At 59.1% G+C, this 17823-nt stretch overlaps 1 protein-coding gene across 1 annotated transcript; it reads left to right on the forward strand.

Annotated features, from left to right (window-relative positions):
• The first annotated feature begins 1943 nt into the window (after positions 1-1943).
• On the forward strand, positions 1944-17314 carry METRNL (meteorin like, glial cell differentiation regulator). The gene is made up of 4 exons (XM_081109952.1): positions 1944-2375; positions 7656-8041; positions 15617-15676; positions 16824-17314. Exons 1-4 carry the CDS (start codon positions 2203-2205, stop codon positions 17135-17137), a joined length of 933 nt encoding a protein of 310 aa, XP_080966078.1. The 5' UTR covers positions 1944-2202; the 3' UTR covers positions 17138-17314.
• The last annotated feature ends 509 nt before the right edge of the window (positions 17315-17823 follow it).

Consider the following 17823-nt stretch of genomic DNA (forward strand, 5'->3'; position numbering starts at 1 on the left):
CAGAGTCTCAGCTGATAGCCGAGTGGTGGTCTCCCTTTGCCCGTTTCTCGAAGCACTTCTTCACCCTGGCTCTTGCAGGGATGGGGACAGGGAACCCACATCTCAGTGGGGTGAGGGGAGGAGTGCAGCAGGCCTCCTGGGGCCCAGCCTCAAAGCTGACCATGGGTCTCAGGGTGAAATCACTGTTTGTGACTGGGCAGTACCATCCCCAGGCTTGGGCTGGGAGGGTTGACCTACTCAGTTCCAGAGCTGCTCCAAACATCCTTCACCTGCAACCACCTTCCAATACCTGCAGGCCCTCCCCTTGCCCAGCACTCCTGGGGGTGCTGTGTCCCTGCCCCAGATGTTTTGGGCCCTGCAGCCCCTCCAGAGTGTGGTCACTCCAGTCCAATCCGACTCCAACCCTACCCGACTCAAACCTCAGGACAAGGATGCACTTTGCTAATCCACAGGAGCAGGAAGTCTCTCTCTCTCTCTCTCTCTCTCTCTCTCTCTCTCTCTCTCTCACACACACACACACACACACACACTTGCCATCACCCCCCTCCCGCACCGGGTCACTTGAAATTCCTCCTGAACTGCATCTTGGCTGGAAAAGGGAGGCTAAAACAAGGTCAGGTTTCTCCCTCATTTGATGCTGTTAGAGGCTCTGGAGCCCAGGTCCACACCAGAGTCCGAGGAAGCAGAAAAGCTGGCTTTTGTGATGATGGGAGTGGCTGCGTGGGGGCCAGGCTGCCTGCCTCTGCCTGGCAGACCCTCCTCCTCCTCCTCCTCCTTCTTCCTCGACTGGCCCAGCTTTCTGGCATCACCCCTTCCTGTTGGGGCTGGGGCTGCTTGTGCCCCAATGTCTCCCCCCACAAGATGCCAGGCACACGGTGGCACTAGTGACCACCGGGGGAAGGAACCCGCTCTCCTCACACTGTCCTCACCACCACCTGGGGTCCTTCTAGAGCGGGGTGTCAGTGTGAGGCAAGAAGTGTTAAAACATGCAATACCTGCCTAGTTCGTCAGGGGCACTGACCTTTCCCTTAGTGTCCAATTTAAAAATGGCAACAGTCAACACAGTAGCCATCTGATGTAAATGAATCAAAATTATACCTATTTTTTTTGTCAGAATGGCAAAAATATATTTTTGGTGTGCCACAGAATTTTAGCAACTAGTTTATGTACCATGAGATGAAAAAGGTTGAAAATCGCGGATCTGGACTTTAGGGGCCAGGATTGCTGTAAAACCCTATAATGCAGAGGACGCACCCCACACACCCTGAGAGTCACGTGGGAATTTGGTGAAGCAGGTACTCGAGAGGGGGACGAGCGGGACTAGTGCCCACAGGGATGCACAGGAGCGGGGCCTGTGGTCAGCAAACCCAGACTCCGTGGAGCGGGTGCTCGAGTCCACGCGAGTCCGCCCCAGTGGGGCCTCCCTCCCCCACGAGCCCAAGAACCTCCACAAACTACACTCAAATCCTGCGGAGGGGGATGGGTGCCAGGAACAACCCTGATGGGCTCAGGCAGTCCCTCAACCCAGCGCCATTCGGAGCTCAGTGCGCGTGATGGGGCCGAGGCACCGCTGCCACGTGACGACCACCGGCCGGGCGCTGGGCGGGGGTCCGCCCAGACTTGGGGTCTCGAGTGGTACCCCGCCCCGCATCACAAGGCCAGAGACGCGCCGTCCTCTTCTCTCGGGGACTCTGCTTTCCAGCTTGGCTTTCTCTCCAGGACCGTCTTCCGCCCCGCGCGCCTCCCCTCTCCGTGGCGCCCACGCTGTCCCACTCGCGGGACCACGTGCCTCCGACGTGGGTGCCATCGCCGCACCCCGCACCCCGCACCCCGCATCCCGCATCCCGCATCCCGGATTCGCCCGGGGACCGGGTGCGGGACTGTGGGCGCGCAGCTCCCAGCGGCTGGGGGCGGGGTTCCGGCGGCCGGCGGGGCGGCGGGGCGGGGCGGCGGGGCGGCCGGGCGGGCACCACCCCCAGCTGAGCCGGGACTCCGGCTGCTGACTCGCCGGCTTCAGAGCTCAGGCGGCGGCGGTTGGCGCAGGACTCTGCGCAGTTCCAGAGGCTCCGGCCGCTCCAGCGGCCGCGATGGGCGGGCGGCCACGCCAGGGGCGCGGGAGGCGCACGACGTGACCCGCCCGGACTCGGAGCCCGGCCGCGCGAGTGGAGGGTTTGCTGGGCGGGCGCGCGCGGGATCCAGAGCATGCGGGGCGCGGCGCGGGAGGCCGGGGGGCGCGCGGGGCGGCCGTGGCCAGGGCCCCCGTCCCCGCCCCCGCGGCCCCTGCCGCTGCCCCTGCCGCTGGCCCTGCTGCTCGCCGTGCTCCTGGGCGGCGCGGGCGCGCAGTACTCGAGTGACCTGTGCAGCTGGAAGGGGAGGTGAGTCCTCGCGGGTCGACCCCGCTCGTGGGTCCGCGTCCCTCTCCTCACTCCCCTTCCCACGGGCAGAGAGTGCGGGGGCTCGGGGGTCCCCTCTCCAGGCGGAACGCTGTCCGCCCTCTGCCCCGGCCGTAGAACAAAAGAGCCCGCGGCGCCCGGGTCCCGGGTCCCGAGGACGCCCCGGGAGGCGCGCTGGCTGCGCTCGGGTCCGGCCGGGCCGGCAGCCTGCTCGCCCCGCGCCCGGTCGCGCCGGTCTCCACTCGGGTTCCCCACAGCCTCGGCCGCCGGCCCGCGGGCGGGATCGGCCCCCGGCCTGGAGGAGCCGCGCCTGCGCTCGGGGCCGAGCGGCAAGGAACGGCGGGTCCGCGTGAGGGGGCGGCGGCCCGAGTGGACCGAGCGGGGCTGTGGCAGTGCCCGCAGCGCTGACCGCGTCCGTGCGGACGGAGACCTGTGCGCGGGTCCGAACCTGGCCAGGCCCCCCGCCCTCGCCTCGTGAAGGTCAGGCCGCCCTTGGCAGCGCGCGCGCCGGGCTGGCGACCCCCCCTCGCTCCCTCCGCGGCGGCGGCCGAGGGCCCTTGTGAGAAAGCCGCGGTGTGACCCGCAGCGAGGAGTGCGGGCCGCCGGTGCGCGCGGGCGGGTGCCGGAGGCGCAGGCACTCGGAGGAGAGACCGCCGCCCCCGGCGCCCTGGCCGCGCTGGCAGCTCGCGGGTGGCGAGGCCGGTCCTGCGCCGCGGAAGTTGCCGATTCGGGAGTTCGCTCGGGGGACGCGCGTCTCCTCCGAAGACGCCGCGGCTGGGCCGCCTGGGCTCGGGGTCATGGTTCCCGGCGCAGGGCCCCCAGGCCAGCCCCGCTCAGACGCCTCCTGGGGGCGGGGGGCGGGGACGTCACGGGATGGTTTTGGGTGAAGACGGTTTTCCGAGAAGGTGGGGCTGTGCCCGCGCCCTGGCTCTGCGTCAAGATAGCCGCTGGTCATCGCGGCGCTTGCAGACCGGTTCTCCGTGGACGCTGGCGATGACCCGGCAATGACCCTTCCGAGACCGGAGATCCGAGCCCCCGAGGTTGTCCCGATCCCCGCGCCCCTCACATTGGAGCAGGGATAGAGGAGCCGGGCCTGGACCCGGTGGTGGGCAGGTCGGCTCTGAGGAGGGTTGGCCTGGAGATCGCTGGCGCCGGCCGGGAGCTGGTGGGGACCCTCTGACGCCGACCCCTCCGCTGGGGCTGCCCCTGCCCCTGCCCCTGCTAGGAATTAAACTCCCCGTTTCGTAGCCTCTGCGGAATGAATCAGGGCACCCCCAAATGGAGGCTTTGTGGTTCCTGCTTCCACCGATCCAAAGCAGTAGCCCATCCCACCTGCTGAGCCTGAGTTTCCGAAGGAGGAGCAAACACCCTCTCCAGGTTCTGGGAGGACTGTCTACCTGGAGGGCTGAGCCCTGAGGTGGCTGTGATGGGGGGGGGGGGGGGGGTCGGGGGCCAACCAGCTCCTGGAGGTGTTTGCAGAGGGAAGAGGAGCCCCTTCACTTTTTATCACCGGGAGAAGCTGGGACACTTCCCTGAGCCCCTCCCTCCTTCATTGCTGATGCACCCTCCCCCCACCAGGCCCCAGAGCCATTGGGGGGATGTGGGGGGCAGCCTGCCAGTCGGCATTCCTAGCCATAAGCCCCGGTGAGCTGTGATTGCACCCCAGTGATCATATGCTACTTGCTGGGAGCCGGGGTGCTGTTTGCCTGTGGCCTTAAAGACAGCCTCCCCCCCCCCCACTTCACCCCCCCCCCCCATATGAGGTGGATTCTGACCCCTGATAGACAGGGGCCTCTCACAGCTGACAGGCTGACATGTGTTTCTGGGTGTTTCCAAGCAGTTAAGTAGGTGTGGGTTTGTTTTTTGTTTAAATTGATTTTGAGAGAGAGAGAGGAACATGAATTTGTTAGTCTAATTATGGAGGCAGTCATTGCTCGATTCTTATGTGCCCCGACCGGGGATTGAACCCACAGCCTTGGTGTATCTGGACAACACTCTAACCAGCTGAGCTAAGTGGGTGGTTTTGAAGTCCATCGCCCACGCTCTTGGACAGGACAGGGCCCTGGTCCTAAAGGTGGACCACTGCCTGGGGCAGAGCACTTACCTGCGTCACACCTGGGCTGTCTGTCTCTCCTGCCTTGGGCTTGGCCTGAAACTCTTTCTTTTTTTGTAAACAAGAGGCCATCGTTTGCTCCTGGTGACTCAGGGTCTGCGCCCGCCCCACTGGGGGGAGAGGGGTGTGGGCTCTGCTGCCACCACACCACTGACCCCATCGGAAAATTCCCGCATCCACTCGGAACCTGCTGTCTTTTCCACAAAGGTGCTCCCCAGGTGTGGGGCTGTGACACTTACCAGCTCTCTCTTTTTTTTTTTTTTTTTTTTTTTAAGGCAAAAGGCATTAATTTGGTTTAAGTACTCCAAGGTGAAACCAGTCTTCTCCTTCCCTAAGGCTGAGTAGAGCTTCATCACATCAGAAAACAGTTGCTTTTGGGGGGTGGGGGGGCTGGATAGATGTCACTTGCATGCCATGTGAATACTGCAACAAACCATCATCAGGGAACATTCAGGCACCGGTGTGTTTTTGCATAAATAGAGGTTTTTTTCAGGTTTGCTGCAGCGCTGGAAGCTTAGAGGTGGGCAGTGTGGCTCTATTTCCTGGTAGGAACCAGACAGGCCAGGAGTCTTGTCCTTATTCAAAGAGCCAGCGGGCTGGCCGGGCTCAGCTCAGTGTTTGAGTGTCAGCCTATGAAACAGGAGGTCACGGTTTGATTCCCGGTCAGGACACAGGCCCAGGTTTCGGGCTCCATCCCCAGTGTGGGGCGTGCAGGAGGCAGCCAATCAATGAGTCTCTCTCATCATTGATGTTTCTCTCTCTCTCTCTCCCTCTCTCCCCCTTTCTCTCTGAAATAAAAAATAAAAAAAAGAGCCAGCGGGTCCTGGGCTGAGAGACTAGTGGACTGCGGAGGTGTTTGTCCAAATGGGGTCTTGCGTGCCACATGGGACTGACATGGGTGCGTGCCACATGGGACTGACATGGGTGCGTGCCACATGGGACTGACATGGGTGTGAGCTCTGTGTGGAGTGCCTAGTGGATTCCTGGAGCTCTGGGTGCTTTAGGGAGCTGGGCAGAGCCCAGAGAGCCTGTGGTGGCGCAGACCCTCTGCTGTGGGCCAGCGAGGACGTTAGTTTACGGGGGAAGTAACTGGGGGTGGGGCTCATTTCTTGTATGTACTCCTTCATTTTGTTCCTACTTCTCTTTTAGTTGAGCGACTTATGCATAACCAGGGCCAGGTGCACCCCATAAGATGTACACAGTCCTATATGCAGGCTGGGGGTGGCAGCCCCCAGACTCAGGTCCACCTCCCCGTGGGCCACCCCACGAGGGTTTCCCTGCCCCGCCTGAGGTGTGGGTGGAGGGTGGCCCTCGCTCCTTCCCCCTCCACAGTTCCGATTAAGGTGCCTTAGGGAGGGATCCAAAGCCTCTGGTATGGGTTCTTCACTCCCTCGACCCCCAGGGCCCCCTTTGCCCCACTGACAGAGAAGGAAAGCCTTAGGCAGAGTGGTTTTTGTGGGAGAGAGGATTGAGAATGGGCGCCTGGGCTCGGGGCAAGGGTTCAACTGCCCCTTGCGGCCGAAGCCCGAAGAGGAGGGGCACTCTAGTAAAGTTTGTTTTGGCTGCGTAAGAGCAGAGCTGATTATAATGATCCGTGGCAACCACTTACCATTTAGTCTAATTTTTCACACAGCATATAATTACGCCCACCCCCACCTGTGTGTCAGATGGGCTTGTGTGCGTTTTATGTGACTGTAATTTGTTAGTCGGTTCCGTGTGTGCAGCCCTGGTAGGCGTCTGAGGCTGGGCTGGCGGCTCCTGACCCCGGGCGTGTGGGGTTAGGAGGGTCACCTCCCCGGCACCTCCCTGTGATGTGGCTGCAGAGTGACTGCGCGCCGCGGGCCCGTCCTGTGGAAAGTGAGGGTTTTGGGAGCCGGGAGCATGAGTCACCACAGTAAATGCAAACCATATGTTCTGTGTTTTCTGCTCGGCAGAAAGGGTTTCTGGTAACGCACTGGGGCCAGGGCTCTGAGTGGAGCTTTGTTTATGCCACGTAAAAATCCCAAGAATGTGGGTGAACCTGTCTGAGAGCTGATCAGAACCCAATTTCATGGAATAGCACACTTAGCCAAGTCACTGGTGGAGTTCCAGGCTGCTTGGTGGTTGTGACGTAGCTGTGTGCACAAGCTGACACTGACATTCGAGTTGGAGGAGGGGAGAGAAACGGTAACGTTGATGGTTTCAGTTTCTTGAAACGTAATGTAATGACTTTACCGTCTCAGGGAGAGCACAGCAGCTTCATTCTTTTCTACTCAGATTCCTCAGGAGGGAATTGAACGTGGTTCTCTGGAAATTCCCCTTGGGAAGACGAGGTGTCTGCTACCCTTTGGCTTCTCCACACTTTTCTTCCCAAGTCTGTCCCCTGGAGAGGACCTTACCTTATTTTCATATCTTTGATGCCATTTGAGTTTATTTTTTAAAATATGATGATCAATGGAGGGTCTTCAGGTTTTCAAATGAATGAAAAAGCAGTCAAATCATCATCATAAGGAAAATATAAAAAGTATGCCTGCCAGTGAGGCGCTAAAAAAACCCTGAGCAACGACCCCCAAATGGCTAACATTCCTCACTGATTCATAAGCTGCTCCCCGGAGTGAGTTACTTGTACGTGTGTCCTGGGTACCTCCTGTCGCCTCCTGTCCTTCATGCTCAGTGGGAACTTGGGCTGGTGCCAGAGTTGTCCTGGTGTTTCCTTTTTTAAAAATATTTTTTTATTGATTTCAGAGAGGAAAGGAGAGAGAGAGAGAGAGAGAGAGAGAGAGAGAGAGAGAGAAACATCAATGATCAGATAGAATCATGGATTGGCCTCCTGCATGCCCGTTCCCCCCACCCCCAGGGGATCAAGCCCTCCACCTGGGCATGTGCCCTGACCCTTTAGTCCACACGCCAACGCTCTATCCACTGAGTCAAGCCAGCTAGGGCCTCCCGGTGTTCCCTTGATTGTGTTTTGGAAGATCCATCCTTTCCCTGGTTCTCACCTGCACTGGGGCCCTGCAGCTGCAGCCCAGCAGGCCAGCAATACGGAGTGTCCTTTGTGGGGAGGGCCTGAGGGCGCTGGCTGCCCCTCGCCTGGAGCAGCCAGTGCTGGAGCGGGAGGTGGTGCAGGTGAGCGGGGTGGTGCCCAGGCTGACACTGTCCCCTTTCCACAGCGGGCTGACCCACGAAGCTCACAGGAAAGAGGTGGAGCAGGTGTACCTGCGCTGCTCGGCGGGCGCTGTGGAGTGGATGTACCCGACAGGTGCTCTCAGCGTCAACCTGCGACCCAACGTTGTCTCGCCCTCCCGCCCCCTGACTCTGTGCATCAAGCCCCTTGGGGACTCCTCTGGGGCCAATATTTATTTGGAGAAAACTGGAGCGTTGAAACTGCTGTTCCGGGACGGGGACCATGGGCCTGGCCAGGTGCGCTGCTTCGGCTTCCAGCAGGGCAGCCTGTTCGTGGAGGCGACGCCCCAGCAGGACATCCGCCGGAGGACCACGGGCTTCCAGTACGAGCTGAGCAGCCGGCCCACCGGCTCGGATCTGCACACTCTGTCAGGTGGGTGATGCCGGGGTTGGTGGGTGGGCTCCCGGCTGCCCCCCTCCTCAGCCCAGGTCCTTCTCATTTGCCAGACTTCTCTGACTTTCTCCTGGCCCCCTCGGCACAGCCTCTGTGGGAGTTCCCCAGGGTGTGCCTCAGATCTGGGGGAGGCCAGGGGCATCGTGGTGCTAGCGGACGGGTCCTCCTGGGGGGGTACCTGTGCAGTGTCGTGGGTGTTGGATGTAGGTGTACTGCCTGCGTTCTGGAAAGTTCTTGTTTGGACTCTGCAAGACCTTCATCTCCCAGGGGTGTGTTTGCGGAGGGTCAGGGCTGTGATGGGCCCTCACCCGTCATGTGCTCTTCTTCCACGGACTCGTCGTGACTCGTTGGAAGTGGGTGCTGTTACCATTCAAACAACGGCTGCAGCATTTCTTCTGACACAAGCTGGTCGAGCGTTTCTGGCCTTGGGTGCAGCCCCTGGAACGTCAGGTCTTGGGTGGGAATTGAGGCTGATCCACATCCCAGGTGGAAAGCAGTGACATCCTGAACCCTGGGCCAGTCCCAGGGTCTGGAGGAATTTTGTGGGGGTGTGTCTCTGGAGATTCCGGTAACGTGCCATAGTGGGGCTGCAGTGGGCACCCGGCAGGCAGGAGCCCCTGCTGCTGGCCCTTTTGAAGGGGCTGGGAGGATCTGGGAGCCGGGGCGGGTCTGGAGGGGCCTCTCGGTGGCCAAGGGTGTGTGTGTTCACGTGGGAAGGTGGTGAGCTGGCTTTAGATTTCCATCCCCTTTTCTCTGGAGGAAAGCAGATGGCTCTGCCAGGTGCTGGGTGGAGGCAGGGTTGGCCTTGGAAAGTTTCGTGGATGGAGATGGAGGAGGAGCCCAAGACCCCGAGATGCTCATACAGGGCAGGTCCCACCCTGGGGGCCAGGCCCCCCTCTCCCTCTGAGGCACAGAGGACGACAGTGTCCCAATGTGTTGGGTGATGTTTAGGGTGGGGCTGCCAGATATCTGTGTCAATTCCAGGAGCAAGATGCCTTTCGGGTGTGTGCACGTGTGTGCCTGTGTGTGTACATGTATGCGTGTGTGTGTGTTGTCCTGGGAGCTGTTTTCTTGGTGGCCAGCTGGGCTGATGGTCAGGTGAGGGCCAGGCCCATGCACTGTTAACGCCCCACAGTGAGAGGACGCCCCCAAATGGAGAGTGACGTGGCCCCAAGTGGCAGCGAGGGTCAGGCATGGAACGGAGACTCCGAGGCACCCAGGGCTCTGGGAGCTGGGGGATCGGGGCATCTCTTCTGCCCGGGGTGTTCGCCTTTCATCGTTCATCAGGGCACAGCCCCTAAGCCTTTAATGCTGGAGGAATGGGTGTGAAATGTGGAATGTCGGCACTGGCCATCTGGCAGCCATGACGTCCCTGGGCCAGGCGGGCTCTCGGAAGAGAGCATGGCTGCCGGCTCCGTCCTGCTCTGGCCCTGGCTACCCAAGGCCTTGGTGACCCCGGAGACCATGGATGTACCTGGGAGTGAGCACCCGCCTTCTCTCGCCGATGAGCCGCGCGAGTGACAGTTGTGCTGACTTCCGAGGGAGAGGCTCCCGGCTGAGTCCTGGCAGGAGGTGTGAGCTGTTGCCCACCACACCTCTGACTGGTTGGCTGGGAGTGTTTACAGCACGTGTTGGCCCCCTGGCCACTGGGGTTGCGTAGTCAGCTTCCTCGATGAACCACTAGCCAAGAAAGGAGAGGCAGGCAGCCCCTGGACAGGTGCAGACGGCGGGCAGTGGGAGGGGACCCAGCCCAGGGGGAGTGGGATTTGGCTGTCACAGGCTCCCTGTGCACCCCCCAACCCTCACCGCCTCTGTGGGCCTTGCTAGGGCACCTGAGTAACATGGACGCCCCTTCCATGGCAGTGAACCCATCTGGCAGGACGTGAAAGGCAGGGAGCAGCCAGATGCAGCTCCATGCCTGGAACATTGGTTGGGGTCTCGGGGTGGAACCTGGCCTGGCTGCTGGGGGGACTGTCCTCCCCGGTGTTCCAACACTCAAGGAAACAGGCACTCCAGGACTCGCCATCACCCAGTGGGCTGGTGGGTGTGTGGGGGTGACCAGCCAGGGAGGGAGGGGGGTCACTGCGTCAGGCACTGGGGAACCAAGACAGACCTTGTGTCCCCGGTTCGTGTGGGGCAGCCCAGGGGGGCCCCGGATTCCAGTCTGTTTTTTTACTGCTGAGGGGCCGAGTAGCGGGCTCACCACTTGGACACATCCACGCTCTGGGCTCCTGGGACGTCCACCTACAGCATCCCCACCTCCGGGAGCAGACAAGGGGGAGACAGCGGAATTTCAGACCCACGGCTGGAGGGTGGGCAGAAGCCCACGGCCCTCGTGCTGGCTGTGAACACATGGAAATCGCTCCATCACAGGCTCAGGGGCACCAGAGGTGATGGGGTCCCACAGGCCTGATGGGCCTCAGCTCCTGTCCCCTTTAAAACCCGCTCTGTTTGATGAGCTGGGGGCAGATGAGCCCCAGGGTGGTCCCAGGGGTGCACAGCCCCCTGCTGAGGGGCCCTCTCTGGCACCTCGGCGTTAGCGGGTGGCCCTGATGGCCGTGGGGGTGAGTAGCAAAGTTCGGAAGGAGCGTGGAGAAACCTCAGTGTTGCCGGGAAACAGGAAAGGAGAAAACTTTGTATTTTTGCAAGGATCGTTTATTTCCTGCCTCGGCGGCTTCTCTGGCCTCTGTAATTATTGTGTAATTTTCGCCTTGCCCATTTGGGGTGGAAGGGTGTGGCCTTCCTGGCGAGGAAGAGGTCGGGAGGGAGCAGGACAGGAGGAGGTGCTGGCGGCCGCGGCCAGCTGGGACCCTGGCGGGGTCTCCTGGGGCCTGGGGTTGTGCGACCTCAGAGGTGGAGGAGGTTGATCGTTGGAGGCGGCTCCAGAGCCTTTGCCGGCAGCTCAGCGCCTGCTTGGTCTCCGTGAATACGGACCAGGATCCAGCTGCGTTCACCGCATTCTGGTGTCTCCCTTCTCCTCACTCCCTGTTACAGCTCAGCATCTACTGCCCGCCTGTCCCCAGCTGACCCGCTGGGTGCCCTCACGTACGGTTTTCTCTCTGGAAATTGTGTTTGTCCACCTGGTTGTCCTTACGCGGGCAGTCGGGACCTGGGTCCATCTGACCACCTGCAAGCCCCTCAGGGCGGCAAGTTTCTGACAGAAGGCACCCGCCCACTCCCTCCCTCCTGCGCCTGCGTCCTCACCTGGGTCCCTGGGTCCTCACCTTCACCTAGGTGACTGCATCCTCCTCTGAGTCCCCGGGTTCCTACCTGGGCCCCTGCGTGGCCCTGACCTGTCTCCCTGACCCTGTTATTTTCTCCTTCGTTCAGTTCATTTTATGTACATTCCAGAGTAACCTTCCTGGGGCGTCCACACCCCAGCCCTCCCCTCTCCATGAGACACGGGCCAGCATTCCAACCAGCCCGCTGGCCACCCCTCCCCGGCTCCCCGTAAGGAAAGGAGATTGGATGTGCCTGAGACCAGTGCATTCCACAGCCTTTATGAGCCCGACTCCGATTAATAATTGTTTCCAGATTGCTTCTCTTGGCGTCCACAGACTGGGTTTCCACAAAGGTGACCTCTGCTTTGTGAAGCTCAGAGTTGTAGGAGGGAAGTCTCCAGGGTGACGCTTTATTAGCTCAGCCGTCGATGGTATCGGCTCATTGAGGCTTCTCAGGGCTGCTGACTGCCTTCCCCCAGGGCCTCTGGGTCCCCACACCTTCTGCAGTGGGGCTGGGAGTGAGCCAGGGAGGCTAGTGTCCACCTCTGTCCTCAGCCCTCAGCCGAGGTCCCAGGGCCTGTGATCCTTGTAGAGCCCAGGCCTAGGGTCTGATCACAGTGTGTAGCCTGGGCCCCCTCGACTACTGCCTCTGGGGTGGTGCCCCTGGCCTAGCTCAGCTGGCTCGGATCCTGGGACATGCTGTGGAGGGCATGCACAGATCCTCACCTCCCACCCACCTGCGCTGCACCCATCGCACACCTGGTGGCTGAGGGGAACCTGCCTTCTGGGGAGAGCTGCCGAGGCCGGCCCCCACTAGCAGAGGGACCCCAGGCTGGGGCCTCTGATCCCATGGGCACTGGGTATGCCAGCCAGGATGGGAAGTCACCGCTGCTCCCCGCCTCTTGCTCACAGGCCAGAATAAAACCAGGGGTACACGAGCCCTCAGAGCCGGCTGTGCTGTGTGCTCCTTCGTCATCATGCCCACCTTGCGGCTCCATGGGCAGCAGGTCCACAGGGGGCGAGAGGGATGAAGGGTCCCCAGTTGGCCACCCTCTTTTTTTTAAATCCTCACCTGAAGATATGTTTTTACTCATTTTAGAAAGAGGGAGAGAGAGAGAGAGAGAGAGAGAGACACATGGATGCCAGAGAGAAATACCGATTGGTTGCCTCCTGTATGTGCCCCCACCACCGGGATCGAACCGCAACCTTTTGCTGTATGGGGTGGCACGCCAACCAACTGAGCCACCTGCCAGGGCTCACCACCCCTTTTTTAAGATAGGCCTTGAGGCTGGGGTCCACTCCTGCAGGCCGAGGCTGCAGGCAGGCAGAGGCTTGGAGTTTGGAGCTGGGCGGGGAGGTGCCTGCCTGGAGGCTGGGTGGACTCGGCTTCGATCCCATTCAACAGGCTGTTCTTGCTCTGCAGCTCCTGATAACTTCACAGGAGCCGGGCGGTGAGGGGGGGTGAGTCAGGCCTCGCTGAGCTGCACTGGGACGCTGCACCCACACTGCCCGGGGGCGGGACGGCGGCACCAGCTCTCTGGACGCTCACGTCCACCCCAGGCACCCCAGAGACACTGTGTGCCGGGCCCCATGGCCACGCACATCCCGGCCCCGGAGGCCTCTCTGCTGCTGCTCGTCTGTGCCTTGCCTGGTACCCCCAGGTCCCCGAGTCACTGCTGCTCCTGGAGGGGGTCGGGCAGCCCCTGCTCAGCCCTGTTCTAAGGCTGCAAGGGCAGCCAGCCAGGCACCCAGACAGGATTAGGTCGTCCAGGCCCAGTGAGTGCCAAGGCCAGGGACGTTCTGGGGCCTTTAGAACAGGAAAGGGTCGTGGGGGGGCCTCAAGTTTCTATGGAGTCAGGAGAATTGGTGCAAAAACTCAGAAACTCAAACTGGGTGAGGGAGAGGCCTTGAAAGGAGCAATGTGGCAGTCAAGTAATAAATTGTTATTTTCCCAGATCCACCGAGTAGAGGAGTGCACTGTCCCTGGGGAGTCACCAGAGCCCTAGGTTTCCGCCTCCCCCACCCCCAACCCCACACCTTTCTGAGACCTGGTGCCCACCTGAGAGGAGGGGGAAGGGCTGGGGGAGCAGGGCTTTTCGTAAGGCCTGTCTGGCGGGGGGAAGCCAGCCCCACCCAGGTAGGAGTTTCAGGGAACTAGGGATTCTGTGATCGGGCTGCTCTGAAAGGCATTTGGAGGTGTTTAGAGGGGTCACTGGGGACCAAGGACAGGAGGGGTCTGAGGAGGGGGAGTTAGGAGGGTTCTAGGGCCTCGTTCAGGATACCTTTACTAGGTGTACCGGTTAATAATGCGGATTTTTTTCGATAGATGGAGTTGATATGTATGTGATTTGATATGTATGCTGTTGTATTGCTCCTTCAGATGACCATTTGTTCCGATCGATGGCGCACACACTTTCTGAGCAGCACTTCAAAACGTACGAAGAAGTGGAAAATTTGGGTCTCTGAATGGCTTGCCTCAAAACAAGAAAAGTTCTATTGGGACAGTCTCCACAAATTACCTGAAAGATGGAGAAAATGTGTAGCTAGCGATGGACGTTGCTTTGAATAAAGCACTTTCAATGTTTCTCTTGAAATTATCATGTTTTCTTTGATTACAAAATCCACATTATTACGGTTAATAATGCAGATTAACTATTAACTGGTTAATAATTTGGATTAACTATTAACCCATTAATATTTGGATTAATTATTACCTGGTTAATAGTGCAGATTAACTATTAACTGGTTAATAATATGGGTTAACTATTAACCGGTTAATAATGCAGATTTTGTGATCCAAAGAAAACATGATAATTTCAAGAGAAACATTGAAAGTGTTTTATTCAAAGTAATGTCCATCGCTAGCTACACATTTCCCCCATCTTTCAGGTAATTTGTGGAGACCGTCCCAATAGAACTTTTCTTGTTTTGAGGCAGACCATTCAGAGACCCAATTTTCCACTTCTTTGGACTGGTTTTGAAGTATGTGATGGTGCGTCTTCTGGCCCATTCTGGTTGTTTTACGATCAAAGCATGGTTCAAATTGATTATTTGTTTTTGGTAGCAGTCGGTATTAATGGTTTCATTGGTTTTAGAAGCTCTCATAATACACCACACCTTCCTGATCCCACCAAACGCAGAGCATTGTCTTCTTTCCGAAGCGATTTGGCCTTGCAATCGATGTTGATGGGTGACCTGGATCAACCCATGATTTTGTGCGTTTGGGATTCTCAAAATAAATCCACTCTCATCGCCAGTCACAATTCGATGCAAAAAAGACTTTCTTTCGTGCCGTTGAAGCAACATTTTACTGATGGCTTTTTGGTTTTCCATTTGTCTTTCGTTCAGTTTATGTGGCACCCGTTCTCCTTCCTTTAAAATCTTCCCCATTGCTGTAAATGATCGGAAATGGTTTGCTGAGCAACGTTTAATCTTTCTGCAAGTTGATTTTGAGTTTGACACGCATCTTCATCCAATAATGCTTGTCATCGTTGGTCTTCAAACTTTTTCGGTTGACCTGGATGTACTTTGTCTTTCACATCAAAATCATCACGTTCACAAGTGTCTTGAGATGGAGCATGTTCACCATAAGCTTCCCAAAGTATATGATAACTTTCAGCAGCACTTTTCTTCAAAATAATGAATTAAAACTTCCCGCAAATGCTCTTTTTTTTTTTGACACGAAATTCAACATTTTTAAGTGTAAAAATATCTATGATGTTAACACCTTCAGAAACTTTGACATATGAAGTTTTGAACATGTTGTCAATAAAACGAAATAGCATACATATCAAATCGCATATATATCAACGTATGTGTAACTCCATCTATTGAAAAACATCCGCGTTATTAACCGGTACACCTAGTAGGCTGCGGCCTCCCGGGCAGTCTCCACCCCCTGTGGAATGGAGGCAGGAGGGGGGTGCTGGGGAGCAGGCAGCCTGTGAGTGGTCGCCCCTGGCGTTTCAGGGTGTGGCTGCGGAGGCGGAGTGGTGGTAGCGCTGCCTTGGGCCAGCACAAGGACGGGCTTTGCTCAGTGCAGGCTGGTCTGCGTTGGTGTTGGGCATGGAAGGATCTCACCGAGCCCAGTAGCTGCTCTGACCACTGAGTGGGGACAGGCCTGTCCTGCACTGGGCGGTGGGCCTGGGGTCCCTGCAGTCAGCCCCCTGCCCGCACGCTGAGACCACGGTGTGATTCTGGCGCCTGGGGTCGTAGAGGCGCTGCCGGAAATCAGAGCACCTTTGGGGTGTGGAGGGGCCCCACCGTGGGGCAGGTGTGTATCCATGCACGTCCACGCCCTCCTGATGCTCCCCCTCCCTGCCCTCCCCTGCAGCTCCGTGCCGGCCCTGCAGTGACACCGAGGTGCTCCTGGCAGTCTGCACCAGTGACTTCGGTGAGTGCCCTGGTTCCCGCCGCGGGGAGGGCGCCCCACCTGGTCCCAGAGAACCTTCCAGCACTGGCACAACCTCTGCAGGGAGGAGGCTGTGAGGACCCTGGTCTTGGTGGCCCTCTTCCATGGGTCACAGGGCTGCGTCCCCGTGACTCCAGCCCCAGGGAAGGGACCTGGCGCAGGGCAGGGAGAGGGCTGGGAATTCCTGTTATTTCAGGTGATCAGGGGGCAGTGTCCCACTTTGCATATGATGTCATCGCTCTGGAAGCCTCAGAGCCTCACCCTCCACCAGGCCCCCTGCAGGGGCCACAGTGGGAGCTCCAGGTCCTGGTAGGATCCATGGCCGAGGTCAGGGACTCAGCTCTGGCAGAGGATGGCGGCTGGCACACTAGGTGCCCTGAGCCCCGAGCCCGAGGGCAGCCACCCGAGGGCAGGTTCCTGTGGAACTGCAGGCTTCTTGCTGGGCCCACAAGGGCGGACCCTTTGTAATGAGCCCTCTCTCTGCCCTGTCCTCCCTCACCCTCCGCCCCTGAGCGTCACCCATCTCCGGTCTTGATGCAGATCTTGTGTGTTAGCTCTCGTTACTGTTCTTGTCCCGAAAGGAACATCTGACGCACCAAGTGGCTTAGCTCTTCCATGTTCTCCCACATGAGTGGCTGGGCCTCCTCCCTCTGACAGAGCCGAGTGCGGGGACCACCCCAGGCAGCCTCACGCCCAGGAGCTGCCCTTTCTTTTTTTAAAATCCTCACCCGAGGATATTTTCCATTGATTTTTAGGGAGAGTGGAAGAGAGAGGGAAAGACAGAGAGAAACATCAGTGTGAGAGAAACACATCGACTAGTTGCCTCCTGCATGTGCCCCAACCAGGGCCTGGGTGGGGAGGAGTCTTCAACCCGGGCATGTGTCCTTGACCAGAATCGAACCCGGGACCCCTTGGTCCACGGGCCAACGCTCTATCCACTGAGCCAAACCGGCAAGGGCAGGAGTTGTGTCTTTAAGGAGAATTTCTGGGATGCAGAGGTCAGGACCGGCTTCCATCCCAGGGCCTGCTCACACTGAATGGCAGCACGCTGTTTTCTCAATGGGCATCCTTGCCCCCCTCACTGGCCTGGCCCCGCCCATCTCCCTGACCCGTGTCCTCCCCTCCGCAGTGGTCCGAGGAGCCATCCAGGACGTCACCCACGCCCCTGAGCGGCAGGAGTCGGCCATCCACCTGCACGTGAGCCGCATCTACCGGCAGAAGAGCAGGGTGTTCCGCGCGGCGCCTGGGGGCGGCTGGCGGGGCCGCATCTCCACGCTGCTGGCCTGCGGCGTCCGGCCCGGGCGTGGCGAGTTCCTCTTCACGGGACACATGCACTTTGGGGAGGCCCGGCTCGGCTGCGCCCCACGCCTAGAGGACTTCCAGCGGATGTACCAGGACGCAGAGGCGCGGGGGCTGAACCCCTGTGAGATGGCTGTGGAGTGACAGCGGGGTGGCTGTGGGGTGACCGAATTATTGGGGTGGACGCCTGGCGACCACGTGTGGAGTCCGATGCACGAGGTTCCAGCCAAGGAGACCCCAACCACTTGGTTGGAAATGCTGTAAAATGCAAACTAAGTTATTATATTTTTTTTAAAAAAAGAAATGCCCATCGGAAACACTCGCGTGCCTTTGTGCACCGTTGCAAGTGGTTTTTCAGAGACACCTGACTTCATTGCCTTTGGCTGGTGTTTGGGGGGCCGTGGCCCAGGCGAACCCCAGCACCAGGCTTGTGCAAAGCTTGCCTGTGTTCACAGTGTGTCTTACCACGGAGACCTGTGGAGCCAAATACTTGTCATTGTTTTCATTTGGGTTTTGCTTTTTGAAGAACATGGTTTGCCAGCCCAGCTCATCTGGGGCTGCAGCGGCCTCCCTCCAGGAAACCAGTGCCCCCACCTGATGGCGATGGCACGGCAGTGGCCAGGCTGGTGCCCGGGTACTGAGCTGGGCACTGACAGGGCTTCCCCTGGGAGCCCCAGGGCCCTGTTACCCCTACACTCCAGGGGTGTGCTGGTCTCAGCCAGATGCCCCTCCTCCTTCTTGTTAACCCAGATCCTGCTCTTTGACCCCAACTTCCCCCAAATGCCCCAGCCGACAGCAAGCCTCTGGGCACCCAGGGGCTGGACAGGGCT

This window comes from Myotis nattereri, assembly GCF_964212035.1.
Source record: "Myotis nattereri genome assembly, chromosome: 16".
NCBI classification, from domain to species: Eukaryota; Metazoa; Chordata; class Mammalia; order Chiroptera; family Vespertilionidae; genus Myotis; species Myotis nattereri.